Raw genomic sequence first — 17,671 nt, forward strand, 5'->3', positions numbered from 1 at the left:
TTTTTTTGTTGATAACAAGTTTCATAGTTTCATAGTAGCTAGAGTCGGAAGGGACCTAGGTAGATCATCTAGTCCGACCCCCTGCCTTAGCAGGAAAGAGCACCAGGGTCAGATGACCCCGGCAATGTGCTCATCTAACTTCCTTTTAAAAATCCCCAGGCTAGGAGCCTGCACCACTTCCCCTGGAAGCTGGTTCCAGGCCCTAGCCGCCCTGACTGTGAAGTAGCGCCTCCTAATATCTCATCTAAACTTACCCTCCGCCAGTTTGTGACCGTTATTCCTGGTCACTCCTGGCAGCGCACGGGGGAACAGGGACTCCCCCAATACCTGCTGATCCCCCCTGACCAGTTTGTAGCAGGCCACAAGGTCCCCCCTTAACCTTCTCTTGTGGAGGCTAAACAGGTTCAGGTCCCGTAGCCTCTCCTCATAAGGCCTGCCCTGCTGACCCCTGATCATACGAGTGGCCCTCCTCTGAACTCTTTCCATATTGTCCACGTCCCTCTTGAAGTGTGGCGCCCAGAACTGGACGCAGTACTCCAGCTGCGGCCTGACCAGTGCCGCATAGAGGGGGAGGATCACCTCCCTGGACCTGCTCGAGATGCATCTGTGGATGCATGACAGGGTACGGTTGGCCTTCTTGACTGCCTCCCCACACTGCTGGCCCATGTTCATCGTGGAGTCAATGACGACTTCAAGATCCTTTTCCGTCTCCGTGCTGGCAAGAGGGGAGTTCCCCAACCTGTAAGTGTGGTGCCGGTTCTTCCTCCCCATGTGCAACACCTTGCACTTATCAGTGTTAAACCCCATCCTATTCTCATCCGCCCACCGTTGCAACCTGTCAAGGTCAGCTTGTAGCCTATTGCACCCTTCTAGTGCACCCACATCCCCCCACATCTTAGTGTCATCAGCAAACTTGAACAGGGTGCTTTCTACCCCCTCATCCAAGTCACTGATGAAGATGTTGAACAGTGCGGGCCCGAGGACCGAGCCCTGCGGAACCCCACTGCCCACGTCCTTCCAGGTCGAGAAGGACCCATCCACTACCACCCTCTGGGTGCGGCCCTCCAACCAGTTGGCGACCCATTTGACTGTGTGGGCATCGACACCACAGTCTCCCAGCTTTTTGATGAGGACAGGGTGAGAGACAGTGTCGAAAGCCTTCCGGAAGTCCAAAAAGACTACATCCACAGCAACCCCTGCGTCTAATGATTTGGTGACCTGATCGTAAAAGGCCACCAGGTTGGTCTGACAAGACCTGCCACTGATGAACCCATGTTGGTTGCCCCTAAGCATGCATTCCCCCGCAAGGCCCTCCTGGATGTGTGCCAGGATAATTTTTTCAAAGAGCTTACCCGGGATTGAGGTAAGACTAACTGGCCTGTAATTTCCCGGGTCCTCTTTTTTTCCCTTTTTGAAGATAGGGACCACATTGGCCCTCTTCCAGTCCTCCGGCACCTCGCCAGAGCACCACGAGTGCTCATAGAGCCGCGCCAGGGGTCCCACAATGACCTCGGCCAGTTCCTGTAGAACCCTAGGGTGAAGATCGTCCGGACCAGCAGACTTGAACACGTCCAGCCTCTCCAGAAGTACCCTAACTAACTCCTCGCTAACCCCTGGCCCAGGCGTGTCTCTCTCGGGGCCCGAGGGGGGCCCAGCAGGGAGGTGGCTGAACTGGTCCCTACTTAGGAAGACAGAGGCAAAGAAATCGTTAAATATGTTAGCTTTGTCATCTGGCGTGATGACTAAGTTGCCCATCGTGTCCTGCAGAGGCCCCACATTACCCAGGACCCTCTTTTTACCCCCTATGTATTTGAAGGACTTCTTATTGTCCTTAATCCGGGAAGCTAGTCCTATCTCCAACTCTGCCTTGGCCCTCCTGACTGCCCCCCTACATCCTCGGGCGACTGTAACATAGTCCTTCTTGGTGATGACCCCATCTCTCCATTGGGTATATGCCTCCCTTTTAGCAAGGAGACATTCCCGGATGCTCTTAGTGAGCCATGGGGGTTTATGTGCCCTCCTGCTCCCTTTGACCCTTGTTGGGATTACCTCCCTTTGGGCATGGAGGATCGTCTCCTTAAGGAGCAACCACTCACCTTCGACATCTGATTCCCTTCCCCTCTGGGTCCTCAGCGCTTCCCCAACGATCCTCCTTAGCTTGTTGAAGTCAGCCCCCCTAAAGTCTAGGGCTGTTTCATGCTTGGCCCTGGGGAGGACTACATACCCTTACACTTAAGGTTTAAAAAGTAAAAAAAAAGTCTCTCCTCCTCCACCCCCAACCTGCCACAAGGAGGAGTAGTAAAAAGTTACCAGGTCTATCAGATATGCAACTTATATTAGTAGATGCATATTACATGGTTTGAGCCAGATCTTTTGAAGTTAGGTGACAGCGACCACGAGCTGATCACCTTCACCATCCGCTGTAAAGCTGGCAAGTCAGTCAGCAACACAGAAGTCCTTGACTTCAGAAAAGACGACTTTGACAAGCTCAAAAGGGTAGTCGGTCAGGCCCTCAGGGACCATGACCCCAGGGAGATGGGAGTTCAAGAAGAGTGGTTGCTTCTCAAGGAAGCGATCCTCAGTGCACAAGCTAAATCTATCCCAACACGGAGGAAAGGCAGCAAGAAGGCACAGCAGCCCCCCTGGCTCTCCAGAGACCTAGCGGACCTACTGTGGCTAAAAAGGAAAGCCTGCAAAGGATGGAGGACGGGATTCACCTCCAAGGAGGATTACTCCGCGCTGGTCTGGTCCTGCAGGGAGCAAACCAGGAAAGCCAAGGCTGCAACTGAACTCCAACTAGCTTCAGGCATCAAGGACAACAAAAAGTCCTTTTTCAGGTATGTGGGGAGCCAGAGGAAAAGCAAGGGCAATGTTGGACCCCTGCTAAACCAGATGGGGCAACTGACAACTGACGCCCAGGAAAAAGCCAACCTATTAAATAGGTACTTTGTGTCAGTCTTTCATCAGTCACACAGGATGCCCATGCCTGCTATGGCACAGGGAAATCTGGGTGAGGGGAATCCCCTACCCTCCATCAATGCTGACCTCGTGAAGGAGCACCTTGAGAAGCTGGATACCTTCAAGTCAGCTGGCCCTGACAACCTGCACCCCAGGGTACTCAAGGAGCTGGCGAGCGTCATAGCCCAGCCCCTGGCACGGATCTTTGAAAACTCCTGGCGCTCTGGTGTAGTGCCTGAAGACTGGAAGAAGGCCAATGTGGTGCCGATCTTCAAGAAAGGGAGGAGAGTGGATCCGGCTAACTACAGGCCCATTAGCCTGACTTCTATCCTGGGGAAGATCTTAGAAAAGTTTATTAAGGAGGCCATCCTTGAGGGACTGGCCCAGGCTAACATCCTAAGGGACAGCCAGCACGGGTTTGTTGCGGGTAGGTCTTGTTTGGCCAATCTCATTTCCTTCTATGACCAGGTGACCTATCACCTGGACAAGGGAGAAGAGATTGATGTCATATATCTTGACTTCAAAAAAGCTTTTGATCTGGTATCCCATGATCACCTCTTGGCCAAACTGCCCAGTTGTGGCCTTGGCTCCACCACGATCCGCTGGCTGGGAAATTGGCTTCGTGGTCGGACCCAGAGGGTTGTAATCGATGGCAGTCACTCATTGTGGTGCCCTGTAAACAGTGGGGTCCCTCAAGGCTCTGTCCTGGGACCCATACTGTTCAACATCTTCATTAATGATGTGGACATTGGAGTCAGGAGTGGACTGGCCAAGTTCGCCGATGACACCAAACTTTGGGGCAAACCATCCATGCCAGAAGATAGGCGGGTGATCCAGGCTGACCTGGATAAGCTCAGCAAATGGGCAGACGAGAACCTCATGGTGTTTAACACCGAAAAATGCAAGGTTCTCCACTTTGGGAGGAAAAACCTGCAGCACCCTTATAGGCTCGGCAGTGCTACGTTGGTTAGCACTACAAAAGAAAGAGACTTGGGGGTCATCATTGACCACAAGATGAACATGAGCCTGCAATGCGATGCTGCGGCTAGTAAAGCGACCAAAATGCTGGCGTGTATCCATAGATGCTTCTCGAGCAAATCCCGGGACGTCATTCTCCCCTTGTACTCGGCCTTGGTGAGGCCGCAGCTGGAGTACTGCGTCCAGTTTTGGGCTCCATAATTCAAAAAGGATGTGGAGAAGCTTGAGAGAGTCCAGAGGAGAGCCACGTGCATGATCAGAGGTCAGGAAAACAGATCTTACGATGACAGGCTGAAAGCCATGGGACTCTTTAGCCTGGAAAAGTGTAGGCTCAGGGGTGATCTGATGGCCACCTATAAGTTTATCAGGGGTGACCACCAGGATCTGGGGGAACGTCTGTTCACCAGAGCGCCCCAAGGGATGACGAGGTCGAACGGTCACAAACTCCTGCAAGACCGTTTCAGGCTGGACATAAGGAAGAATTTCTTTACTGTCCGAGCCCCCAAGGTCTGGAACAGTCTGCCAGCGGAGGTGGTTCAAGCACCTACACTGAACACCTTCAAGAGTAAATTGGATGCTTATCTTGCTGGGATCCTATGACCCCAGCTGACTTCCTGCCCTTTGGGCAGGGGGCTGGACTCGATGATCTCCCGAGGTCCCTTCCAGCCCTAATGTCTATGAAATCTATGAAATCTATTATTGCCATGTTTTTTTTGTAGGATTTTATGGGTACCTAAATAACAGGGGAACTTACCAATTTTTGTGAGCTGATTGTGGTGTAAAGTTCTAATTTCACAGTCATATTGTTGCCGCCTTGCCTCTCAGTGCTGATTGGCAGATAAACCCCACCCTGAAGTTGACTGGCAAAGAGGTCCCACGGGAAGGAGGGACGAGGGGGTAGCAGCCATCTAGATTTCTGGCTGCCCTTTGTGTGGCCCCACCCCTCGGCGCAGATTGGCAGAGAGGCCTTGGGAGGGAGCAAGGACAAGGAGGCAGCTGCCATCTTGTCTGCTGCTCTTTGTGCTGCCCCTGTCAGCTTGCGCCTTCTCCTCCTGGTGGCAAGGAGAAGCCAGTATTTTATTTATATTAAGTTTTGGGGTTTTTTGCTGATTTCAGTTTCTGCAAAATTTGTGAAACTAGGAATTAAGTAGGTCCCTACTTACAGAACTCTGAAAATGATTTAAGTTTCTTCATGGGCCCAGGGATGTAGGGGGGGCAGTGGCTGTGTTGTGTTTTCCACATTTTCCTTATAAGAAAAATAGAAGGTTGCTCAAAACCACAGAAACTGGTGACAAAGCAATAGTATTCAGGGGTCCTGGCTAAAAGATTTCTGCTCCGGCTGTTAGATAAGGCATAACACCTCTTCTTACCTAGACAGGCTCTTGGATTTGTCTAGCACACATAAGAATTTAATATTTGGTATGCATGCTGTGCCTTTGAAGTTAGTTGACTCACATCCCATTTTGAAAATGTTTATCATACTCCAATTTAAACTTACCACAATCAAAAATAACGGAAATAACGGTCACAAGCTGGCAGAGGGTAGATTCAGACTACATATCAGGAGGCGCTACTTCACTGTCAGGGCAGCTAGGAGCTGGAACCAACTTCCAAGCAAAGTGGTACTGGCTCCTACCCTGGGGGTCTTTAAGAGGAGGCTAGACAAACACCTTGCTGGGGTCGTTTGACCCCAGTACTTTTTCCTGCCATGGCAGGGGGCTAGCCTTGATGATCTGCTCAGGTCCCTGCCAACCCTACAAACAATAATCTTGCAAATAAAATGCTTGTTAACATTTCAACCCTCTTCTTTTCACATATACCATGTCTACTTCCAATTCCCAGCCAATATTATGTGACTAGGTTTTATATTATTACTCTTCAGCCTGAAGAAGAGAAGGCTGAGAGGGGACGTGGCAGCAGCTTACTGCTACATCAAGAGAGTACCTCAGGGGCTTGGTGAACTGTTCACCAGGACACCCTTGGGAATAACCAGGAGCAATGGCCACAAACTCTTGGAAAACCGTTTCAGGCTCAACATTAGGAAGAATTTCTTCACAGCTAGGGCGTCTAGACTGTGAAATAAGCTCCCTCCAGGGGTGGTGCAATAGCTTCACCTGGAAATCTTCAAGAGGAGACTGGACAGTCACCTTGCTGGGGGTCACTTGACCCCAGCTGTCTTTCCGGCTTGGTGCACAGGGGCTGGACCTGATGATCTTCTGAGGTCCCTTCCAGCCTACATTCTATGATTATTAGGATTTTATTACTTTCCAAAACACACACACATACAAGAGAAATTAAGCTGCATGCAAATTATTACTGGGAAATAATATGTGTAACCTACACATTTGATAAAGTGCTAGTTATAACTGGCAGTGTTGATATGATTCTTAAAAACAACATTGAGAAATCTACTAATGATTCAGAATTTGAGCCTGTATTATTGTAATAAACATTTTTTTTCTTTTGAGAATGTATGCCCATGTTACATAATTGTATGCTATTGATCCTCAGATATGAGTGATAAGCATGATATCAACTTGAAAGAGGATATATGTGCCATCCTTTTAAAGTCTCACCTCTCGTCCAAGGCGTTGTTGAAGTTTGCTCAGCTCAAATTCTTTTTTCAGGAGAGAGAGGGCTTTATACAGCCGTTTAGGAATCTGGAAAGAAGCAACGTAAGTTTTCACACTGCACACACTACAGCTGCCACTTGGCAAAACAGCGTATGGCCCAAAATCAAAAGTAGTAAGGATTGTTGGATGGTGGTAGGTTCATACAAGAAACTTGTGGAAACTTTTCAGCATCTACAGTTCTGGGAAGGTTGAGAAAAACCTTCCTACTCACAGACTAGCAATATGTAGACTACTTTCCCATCAAATCATGTGAAATATAAGCCTCCTACATATTAGAATGCAAGTTACCTCTTTCTGGTTCTAATGTCATTCAGCTAGAACAAACAAGATAAAGATTTTAACTCTCAAGAGATTTATTAGGTAACTGTGTTGGTCTGAGGCAAAAAGAAATGCAAAACTCTAGAACTCTTGGATCAGAGATGATACCTTTTACTAGACCAACTAAGAAATCAGACACTTTTGGATTTAAACTTCACTGTTGAACAACAAGAAAGATTTCTACACTTCCCTGTCTTTTTGCCATCTGACACCACCAGAGAAGGAATCCTGCCTTATCTGCACATCAGAGCAACTCTCATAGACCCAGAGGAACAGACTTCCACCTTCAGCTTCCTCTGTGGAAAAATTAAGTTTATTTTCTACCTATGGGGACTTTTTACCATCTTAAATTTTCTCTGAGCCTGAGGAAGGGTGCATGTGCCCAAAAGCTTGGTCTAATAAAAGGTATAATCTCTGAACCAAGAGTTCTAAAGTTTTGCAGTTCTCAAGAGATAATTTAGTGTTTGCCAAAAAGGGACAAGTTGTCAGAGATAAAGCCGTCCTGCAGTGATCCTCCTCTCCGAAAAGATACAAAAGTAATTAAAATGAATCTTTTAGTGCCCTAATACCTAGCTTGGCTTTGTGTTGGATCACTACATATTCTATGAAACATTTATATGTTATAAAATGCGTAGACTTGTTATTCAAATTTAATCCTTAGTAGACATACACACACACTCCATTGTCTCTTGAAGTCAACTCCTCTCCTTAAACAATGTTTACATCCTCTACACAGAGGACAATGTATCTGTTTGAAATAAAAATCTAAATTATATAAACGATTTAAGTTTCATCTTACATTAGTTTCTTCCAGGATGTCCTGCAATTCATGAGACTCTGCCCCTGTTAGTGCTGCTCCCATGTCACTCAGATAGATTGGGTTATCTACCACTCTTTGCCCTGCCTGCATCATCTGAAGCACAGATTCCCTGAAAAGATCAATCAGAATCAAAAATCAAAACATTTGCATTAAGAGAATATTTCCTTTAATTATTGGATGCCTTAGAGGAAATAGAAGTTAGGAGTCAATACTGATTAAGCTGAATTAGAAAAAAGGAGCCATTTGACTCTGAAATTCTGAGCTGAGATTTTTTTTCTCCTGTCTAGTTGTAATATATTGAGGAAACAAATCTCCTTAGTTTACTAAATAAAGTGAGAAATTATTGGTGGCTAAAACCAGAGTTAATGCAGGGAGGATCTACATAAGTGGTGCACACTCAGTGCTGCAGCTTAGTAAGGCTAACACTTTCAGCCACTGGTCAAGTTACCTTCTGGCTTAATTCCAATCAAACTTATGTACTTGGACCATTTGCCATGTTTTCAAAGTTGCTCTTCATCATCATCTTTTTCAACAAATCAACTTGCAATTCCGAAGCAAAATCTTATCCCAGCTACTATTCCTTGCTGCTTAGGCTGTGGCCCAAAATGCCTGATCCTGACTAAGAACTGCTGAAAGACAGACCTAAAATTGGGTAGGACATACATACCTATAGAGAGGGTTCAAGGCAATGATGTCCCGAATTGTTTTGACAATTTCTGCAGTAAGTGCCTATTAAACAACATAACAAAGTTTAAAAAATAAGAAGCTTTTACTACACTAATAAAGCAGAACTTGGATCATTCACATCTGGGTGGTTTACAACCCACTTAATTCACAGTGGGGTGCTATATTATGAGAGCTGCATGGCTGGAGATCCTAAATTACCTCATGCAGCTAACTGACCTTTATTTCAGAGGTGGTTTTTTTCCCACAGCAAACAACTGAAGCATCTCAGTGGTGCTGCACAGTGGTTTGCTATGATTATGTACACGTCTGGCTAGTTCACAAGTCCTCATCTTTGTCATACAGGATAAGGATCTTAACCCTGCAAAACATCAGGGTTAGTAGAACATTCCTCCCACCCTGGAGCTCAGAATATCACCTGCTCTCACCCCTTCCCTTGATAATGGACAGTCAGACTGAAGACTAGCCTGGAGTCCCATCTAATTTTAGCTACTGTTACTACGGATATTCTCTCTGCCCCACTGACTGTACTTGGATGAAAGGAGAGAGAGGCTATAAACTGGACTACACTATACACAGAATTCCAGGCTAGTCCTTTAAACAGAACCCTTAAAGAAAACTATGGTCATTTTTTAGTCAGCCACCTTAGAACAACACCCTGCAGGACACAGAATATTAATAAACGCAGCACAATCCAAGTCAGTTAAATAGGGACCTAAGACACTCTGAACTGAACTGTTGTTATCAAAAGAATTATTACAATAGGATTATATGAAGATTATGACTAAGATCCATGCATTTTACAACATTCTCCAGTTGGCAATTCTATAATTTTACTATCCTTTCATTTTAACAAGATAGTCTGGATGTTCTCCTACTGGGAAACCTCAGGTTTGGATATACATTCTCACATCATTCACCTTCCTTACACAATTCTGTCACTCACTTTGACTTCTTCGGTGACCTGGAAATCTTCGTGAACAACATTATCCACTTCTACCATAAGCACTTCTGGTGATGAGTGTACCACAGGCTCAAGGACCAGCTCTGTAGTTTGGTCCTTTATATCAGACTCTTCTTCAGTCTCTTTCTTAGAGCGCTTCGTCTTCCTTCTTGCTTTGTGCTTATTCTCAGCCTCATGTTCCTCAGGCTCAATCTCTAGTTGCTTATTTATACAAATTCTGAAGGCAAAGGAGAGATAGCTATTAACAACTTTGCAAGCCAAACACTGGTACACATGGCTGCAGCTCTAAAATGGGTAAAGGGAGAGTTGTTTTCAGTTGCTTTTTCACTATAACTAATGTGACAAAAAGCCTGGATTATAGTTTGGTGAGATTCAGGTTTTACTCTTTTGAAAATACACTGCGACTAGCTGCTAGATAAAAATGGGATTTGCCAAACAAGCTCTAGAAAAATAAACTGAAGCACGAAAGAGTACATTGGCTACTGATTTAGCTTCTGTAAGTTCCTGCTCTACAAGGAAGTGGAATTAGTTTTTAAAACTTTTCTTTTGAAGAACCTAACCCATTAAAAAAAGCAGATGCTTTATTTCTAAGAGTACCTGTAAGATATTCCAATTTGCCCATGTTCACTCCACCAACACATAAGAGGAAAGAACAAACCAATGAACTTTCAGATATGAACAATATATGAGTTACAATATAAGCTGTCTATTTCCTAAACTCCTCCAGACTAGGGATGTAAATATCATTTTAAAAATTACCTGTTTAACCTCCTCTTATTATATTGGTTAAATGGTCCCAGAGCAGAGGGGCAGGGCAGTGTGGGGAGCCAGGGCCAAGGGTGATATGTGGGACTGCAATGAGTTCTGCTACCAGTCGGGACTGAAGATTGTGGCCACAGCAGGCTCTGTGTGGTGAGTGTGCAGGCGCAGGCAGTGGTGCCAGTAGCAGCAGCATGGGGTGGCAGGGTATGGCAGGGTCCCTGGCTCCGTGTTTCCTCTGCCGCGCCACTCCTTTCCCTGTCTAGATGCAGCCAGCAGCTGGGCCAGTGCCACACTCCTCCCACTTGGCTGAGGACTTGCCCTGGTGCTGAGGCTCCTAGCAAAGGGGGCACTCAGCCCACAGATGGATGCCTTGAGCGCAATCCTGAGTGGCACATCTGCCTGCCACACGACCCTGGCCTGGAAGAACAGACTCCAGGTGGGTCCTTGCCAAATAGCAGCTGCTGGAGTCTGGGGCTGGGCAAGAGGGAGACACCTCCTGGGGCTCCAGGCACCTGTGGGCACCTGGGTACAGTGTGGCTGTCCTGGCAGGTGGAAGCCTCTTTGGGTGCTATGGGAGGGAGGGGGCCAGGGGCACCTGGCTTTGTGCAGCCTGCCTCTGCGGCACCTGATGGCAGACCCACCACTGTGCTCGCTCCTATTTAAGCCCTGCTGGCTCCACTATTCAACGTTGCCCAGCTCTGCTCCCCCAGGTAACCACTAGTTACATCCCTACTACAGCAGCTGCACAATGCTGCAGCCCAGATCCACACTGCCTCCTGGGCAGCCCCTTCCAGAGCTTCTCCCCCAACAGTGGACAGCACCAAAACCGGGATGTAAACATTATATGGTATAATAATTAAATGGTATACATATAATTACTGTTTAACCTTTTACATCCCTACTCCAGATAGAAACTTATCGGACATTCATCTGAAGTACCACACATACCTATACCCCTACAAATATATCCCCCTCATGAACTGCCTCCACCCCTGACCAAGACAAATCCAAGAGATCGCAACCCACAGCCTCTTTCTCTGAACACTGTACACATATTAGCGTATACAGAGTGACAAAAGCTTAATGGATGTGCCTGTTCATGAAGTCTGGTAAAATATCTAAATTGTGTAGAAGATGCTTTTACCTTCGATGCCCCATGACAATCATTCGCAGCTTGTCTCCAAGGTCCTGCATTTCATGGATCTGAACAAAAGTTCCTGTTTGGTAGATCTCATTCAGGTTTTCTACCACATCAGATTCATTGCTGATAAAAATATTTAAAAGTAAACGTTCAGAATCTTGCTCAGACACATTTATTCTGGGACTCCTCACATTCCTTGTCTTTGAGGTCTGTTTGAAAGAAACTTAAATAATGCTGTGAACAAAGCAACTAGCACACAGACCTGATATTCATTTACATTTTGCAATTATGGCTTTTTCAAACCTTTCTGTCGCTACCAATGTCACTTCTGGTTAACAATTTTGGGCCTCATCTTTCTTGATGCAGACAAGCCTAAGTAGTAGCGAGACTGTATACTTACAGAGAGATGGATACTTACTTGTCATCTTTCTTTAGAAAGACACCAGCATAAGGTTGAGCAAGGCGAACCTTCCTCCTCAGCAACTCAACCAGCTTCTTATTTTTTACCTAGGATGGAAATGAGATTTACGTCAATATTCAGAGACAGAGCTCTCAAAAGGTTTCAGCTCCCACCACAGAAGTAGGATAGGCTTTTGGTTAAAGCCTAGGAAATTTATTCCAGGCTCCATTCCCAACTTTGTCAAAGATCTATGCCCTTTAGGAAGTTACTCCCCTCTTTTCCTCACCACAGGAACAAACATTTAAGCAGTTTGTGAACTTCTCTTTGTCCAGTCTACACAACTTTCACTTTGAACAACTGTTGAACAGAGCTCTTATTGTAATGCTCATGCATAGTAAAGGCTGTGAATACACTACAGGCAAGGAGCTTTGGGTTGATTTGATAAGTCCTTGGTTTTGCTTTCCCACTACAATTGTATTTGTCACGTCTCACTACATTGTGTTGCTATTGATACTGCTGTACAACATTTGTGAACTTTTATGCAGGACTACACAGCCAGCAAAAAATACAGATGTTCTGCAGAGATGTCGTTTCAGACAGGACAAGGCCAAAATTCCATCCCTGCTTGTAAATGGCACTGAACTGTTAAAGCCAAATAAATGTTTGTCATGGAAGTATAAAGAAATTTCAACCACCCTCCATGCTATTCAACTTTCAAGTCCTTTGGAATGGCAAAGGAAAAAACAAGTTAATTAAGCTGCCAGAAAGGGATTCCCATAAGGAACTGTGCTAACAATATTACTTGCTATAAATATGACTACTGGACACAAATCCATGAAATAAATATAAATTGTCATATCTTTTTCTAACAACATTACTGTACATAATTTAAACGGTGCACCTTGCAAGAAGACACATCAGAAGCTTCAAGTGTAGACCACTTGACATTTTATACCATATATGATTCTTGTGGCCTTTTCTCTAAGCCAATATAATGTCTCCACTGTTTGCAACAGGCCTTTGAAATTAGACAGGAAAAAAGCCCTGAAGCCACAGAATTGCTTTTTTTTAGTCCCTTGAAATTCTGTGCAGATTTGCCCCAGTTAAGTTTTACAAAGTTATTATTTTCCTTTGGTTGCTTGAGCAATCACCAAAATGTTGGCAGCTAGCCAAAACAACTGAACAGCAGCTTTTACTACAATGCTGATTGCACATTACCACAGCAGCAGAAGCAAACGCTGCACTGGGGAATCACAGGAACAGGTAGACTCTTGGGTTGCATGTTGAAGAATATTTAACTGGCATTTCCTGAGAGCCTACTCACTGACCCTAGCACCCTGACAGTCAGTCAATTTCTCCCTTTTCCCCCTACATTTATCTGAGGAATAAGTATTTTCCTACTGCCAACTAAAGCAGTCTTATAATTCACCTAATTCTGCAGTTCACCTAGTATCAATCTGCTTTAGTGCTAAAAATTCACACTCTGTTTATACTACATAATGGGGGTTCATACAGCTGAATCATTAGACGATATGTTTTACTCTTTTTTCTTTAAATAAATAGGTAACATGTAAGAAGTTAAGTTCCTTCTAACATACTTGCATTATAAAGCCAAACAACAGAAACTTAAAAAAACACCATTGTTTATACTACTTTCAATCTGCTCCCTTGCCCACATGTATTACAGTAAAATCATTATTTCTGACCAGACTCCTAACCTACCTCACCTGGCATGCAGGACAGACTGTAACTTAAGTGCTGTCTAGTGAATTTATACAGAAGCCCCATATTATTTGATCTAGAAATTTAGATCAAAGAACAAAGATAAGGGATACAAGCAGAGAAGCTAGTTGATGGTTAAAGCCAAAAACATTTCTTATATGGCATTCACCTTTCCTGCTCTATCACAAAGTACTTATGTGAGGTTGGGCAAGTCACTCACAAAAACTTTTTGTTAAGTGTTTACTAACAAATGCTTCTCATTGTTGGGTGCCCAATTTTAGACCTAGGGATCTTATTTATGGAACAAATGAGGGTTCCCAGGTGCGACTGAAACTATTTGAATTATGACCAAGACATGAGGGTACACCATTAATGCTCAAGATTAAAAGAATACTGAACAGCTGCCTTGTTCCCAAAGCACTATACATTTTGTGTACTGAAGTGCAGTTTACATGAACACCCCCCAGTATTATCTGATTATGTCTAGATACTATAACAGGCTGAAGGAGTGTTGTTAGAACACAGACTTCTCATGCTTTAGAAATTTCCAAATGCTTGACTTTGAAATTATTTATCAGAATAATTCTTAAAAGTAGTTGTTTTGCACATGCGCCTTTATGTTTGGAGAAGAATGAGAGTTACATTGTTCTGATCCTTGCTATCTACATTTAACAAGAATCTATTCAAAGGATCATAGGAAAGTGGCCTGGAAGGAACGTCATAACGTCATCTAATCCAACCCAAGGGAAAACCATCTCCAACTAAACCATCTCCAACTAAACCATCCCAAGTGTCTGTCCAGCCTGTTCTTGAAAATTTCCAGCTTCTCAAGGTAGCCTGTTCTAATGCTTGACCACCCTCATAGTCAAAAAGATCTTCCTAATCTTCAACCTAAATTTCCTCTCCAGAAGGTTGCAGTAATTGCTCCTCGTCCTGTTCCCTACAGCCACAGAGAAAAGCTCACCTCCAACATCTACATAATCATCCTTCAAGTATTTGAAGACAGTTATCAAATTCACTCCCCAAAGTCTTCTCTTTCCCCATAACTCTGGCTTCCTACAGATTAATGCGTGGCTGCACAGATGGTGTTGCCAGCAGGGCTTTGGCTGCCTCTACCCTGGGATGTTTTTCCAAGAAGAAGGATTGCTATGAAGAAATGAGATCCCCCTGACAAAGAGGTAAGAGCATGTTCGCAGACAGGCTCTTCTTTAAACTAGGTTTGCTGGGGGATGGAGACTAAAGCCTTGAGGTAAGCGGGGAAGTGACTTGGAGGAAGCACAAGCAGGAGGGAGCAACATGGGAGGCCTCATTCTTCTTGAGAAAATGGGCAATTGGCTAGTTTCCTTAGGTACACAAATACAACAGCCTGGGAAATAAGCAGGAGAAACTGTAAGTCCTCACAGAGTGCCAGAACTATGATGTGATTCCAGTAACAGACTTGGTGGGATAGCTCACAACACTGGAGAACTATCACGGATGAGCACAAACTGTTCGGGTAAGACAGGCAAGGGAGAAGAGGAGGAGGAGTTGCCTTTTATATAAAAAAGCTGTATAATCACTCAGAGCTCCAATATGAAACCAGAGGCAGGCCTGTTGAAAGTCTCTGCGTTAGGGTCAGAGGGAAAAGCACCAAGGGTTATAGTGGTGGGAGTCTGCTATAGACCACTAGACCAGGAGGATGAGGTAGATGAGGTTTTCTTCAGACAACTAGTGGAAGTTTCCCGATCAGAGGCCCTGGTTCTCATGAGGGACTTCAATCACCCTGACATCTGCTAGGAGGGCAACACAGCAGTGTGCAGGCAATCCAGGAAACGTTTGGAGAGTGCTGGGGACAACTTCCTGGTGCAAGTGTTGGAGAGGTCAACTAGGGGCCATGCTCTTCTAGACCTGTTGCTTACAAACAAGGAAGAATTGGTGGGGGGTGTAGCAGTGGATGGCAACTTGGGCAGCAGCTACCAAGAGATGATTGAGTTTAGGATCCTGGGGAAAGGAAAGGAAGGAGAGCAGCAGAGTAGGACCCTGGACTTCAGAAAAGCAGTTTTCTTACTCATGGAGGGAACCAATGGGCAGGATCCCCTGCAAGACCAGTCTAAAGGGGAAAGGAGTCCAGGAGAGCTGGTCATATTTTAAAGAAACCTTACTGAGGGTGCAGGAACAAACTATCCTGATGCGCAGGAAAACTAGAAACTATGCCAGAACACCAGTTTTGCTTACCAGGGAACTCTTTAGTGAGACAGAATACAAAAAGGAAGCTTACTAGAAGTGGAAATGAGGACAAACAAGGGGGGAGTATAAGAGTATTGCTCATGCAAGCAGGAATGAAATAAGGAAGACCAAAGCGCAATTGGAGTTGGAACTAGCAAGAGACAGTAAAGATAACAAGAAGGGTTTCTACAAGTATGTCAGCAAAAGATCAGGGAAAGTGTATGTCCCTTACTGAATGTAGGAAGCAAGCTAGTGATAGATGATGTAAAAATGGCAGAAGTACTCAATGCCCTTTTTACCGCAATCTCCACAGGCAAGATCAGCTCCCAGACTATTGCACCTGGCAGCACTGTTTGGGGAGCAGATAACAATTGTGAAAGAACAGGTTAGGGACTATTTAGAAAAACTGAATGTGTACAAGTCCATGGGGCCAAATGGGTTACATCCAAGGGTGCTGAGGGAGTTGGCCCATGTGACTGCAGAGCTGCTGGCCATTATCTTGGGAAACTTGTGGTTGAGAGAAGTACCAGATGATTGGAAAAGGGTATATACAGCATCCATCTTTAAGAAAGATTCATAGATGTAGGGTCAGAAGGGACCTTGCAGATCCTCTAGTTTGACCCCCTGCCCTGGGCAGGAGAGAAAACTGGGCTCAAATGACCCCAGCTAGATAATCGTCTAGCCTCCTCCTAAAGACCCCCATGGTAGGAACCAGCACGATTTCCCTTGGAAGTTGGCTCCAGATCCTAGCTGCCCTGACAGTGAAGTAGTGCCTTCTAATGTCTAGTCTGAATCTACTCCCTAACAACTCACAGCCGTTATTCCTTGTTACTCCGGGAGGCGCTCAGGGAAACAAGGTCTCTCCCATTCCCCGATGGTTCCCCCTAGTAAGTTTATAGACGGCCACCAGTTCCCCTCTCAGGCTTCTCTTGTGAAAGCTGAACAGGTTCAGGTCCCATAGCCTCCGCTTGTAGGGCCTGCCCTGCTGCCCCCGGATTATGCAGGTGGCCCTCCTTTGGACCCTTTCGATGTTGTCCACATCCCTCCTGAAGTGCGGTCCACAGAACTGGACACAGTACTACAACTGCAGCCTGACCAGTGTCTCATAGAGGGGGAGGATCACCTCCTTGGCCCTGCTCGTGATGCATCTGTGGATGCACGACAAGGTGTCGTCAGCCCTACTGACCGTGTCCTCGCATTGGCGGCCCATGTTCATCTTGGAATCAGTAGCGACTCCAAGATCCCTTTCTGCCACTGTGCATTCGAGAAGAGAATTCCCCAGCGTACAGGCATGCTGCTGGCTCTTAATGCCCAAGTGCAGCACCCTGTACTTATCAGTATTGAATCCCATCCTATTTTCATTTACCCACCCCTGTAACCTGTCCAGATCCAGCTGTATCCTGTCCCTCCGTTCTAGTGTGCCCACCTCATCCCAAATCTTGGTGTCATCTGCAAATTTAAATGGGTTTATAGATGAGGGGATGTGATATGGTCTCAACTTATCCACAAGGGCATTTGTTGTCATTGCAAAGGCCTCATTGGTACAGTTTTGAGGCACAGTGACCCTGTCCAGTTAAAAAATGGTTTAGAAGTGCCCAATAATAGTGTGGCCAGTTAAATCCTGGTTGACTCTCTGTAGAGTCAGAAATGACGTGGCAACTGATTGGTGCTTGTGTTGACCATTTTTCATGCCATCGAGTAAGTAAGGAAAAGTCAAAGCGTTTTGAAAGGGTGGACCTGGATATCTTGAGGGAGGCTGAGCTATTGGTGGGTGGAGTATGTCCCAACGCACTGGCAGCAAAGGATTATCATAGAGTCTAGCTAGTGAGTTTACCTCAGCATTTATCCAGGGGAGATGAGAGGGAGCAATGTTACTGAGGACTGATAACCATGGAAGTGGAATGGGGAGCAACGTGCCTGACAAAAACACATGGTAACATACAGCTGGGTGCCCATTAGTTTATTGTGCAATGAACCAACCCATACAGGGGCACAATATTCTGCAACTGAATAACATGATGGGAGAGAGATGAACGTAGCATTGAGGCATTGGTACCCCATGTGCAGCCTGCAAGTTTGGCAAGTA

General features: G+C 45.5%; 1 protein-coding gene across 1 annotated transcript in view; it reads right to left on the bottom strand.

Annotated features, from left to right (window-relative positions):
- Positions 1-17,671, bottom strand: part of LONP1 (lon peptidase 1, mitochondrial) — a 73,206-nt gene that overhangs the window by 39,528 nt on the left and 16,007 nt on the right. Inside the window, exons 2-7 of the mRNA XM_090027263.1 lie at positions 11,677-11,765; positions 11,262-11,381; positions 9,338-9,572; positions 8,375-8,436; positions 7,687-7,816; positions 6,513-6,596 (exon numbers count right to left, since the gene is read on the bottom strand). Of these exons, the coding sequence (XP_089883389.1) occupies positions 6,513-6,596; positions 7,687-7,816; positions 8,375-8,436; positions 9,338-9,572; positions 11,262-11,381; positions 11,677-11,765 (720 nt within the window). The remainder of the gene's footprint in view (positions 1-6,512; positions 6,597-7,686; positions 7,817-8,374; positions 8,437-9,337; positions 9,573-11,261; positions 11,382-11,676; positions 11,766-17,671) is intronic.

Source organism: Crocodylus siamensis, chromosome 14 (assembly GCF_052110815.1).
Source record: "Crocodylus siamensis isolate JL-2025a chromosome 14, ASM5211081v1, whole genome shotgun sequence".
NCBI lineage: Eukaryota > Metazoa > Chordata > Crocodylia > Crocodylidae > Crocodylus > Crocodylus siamensis.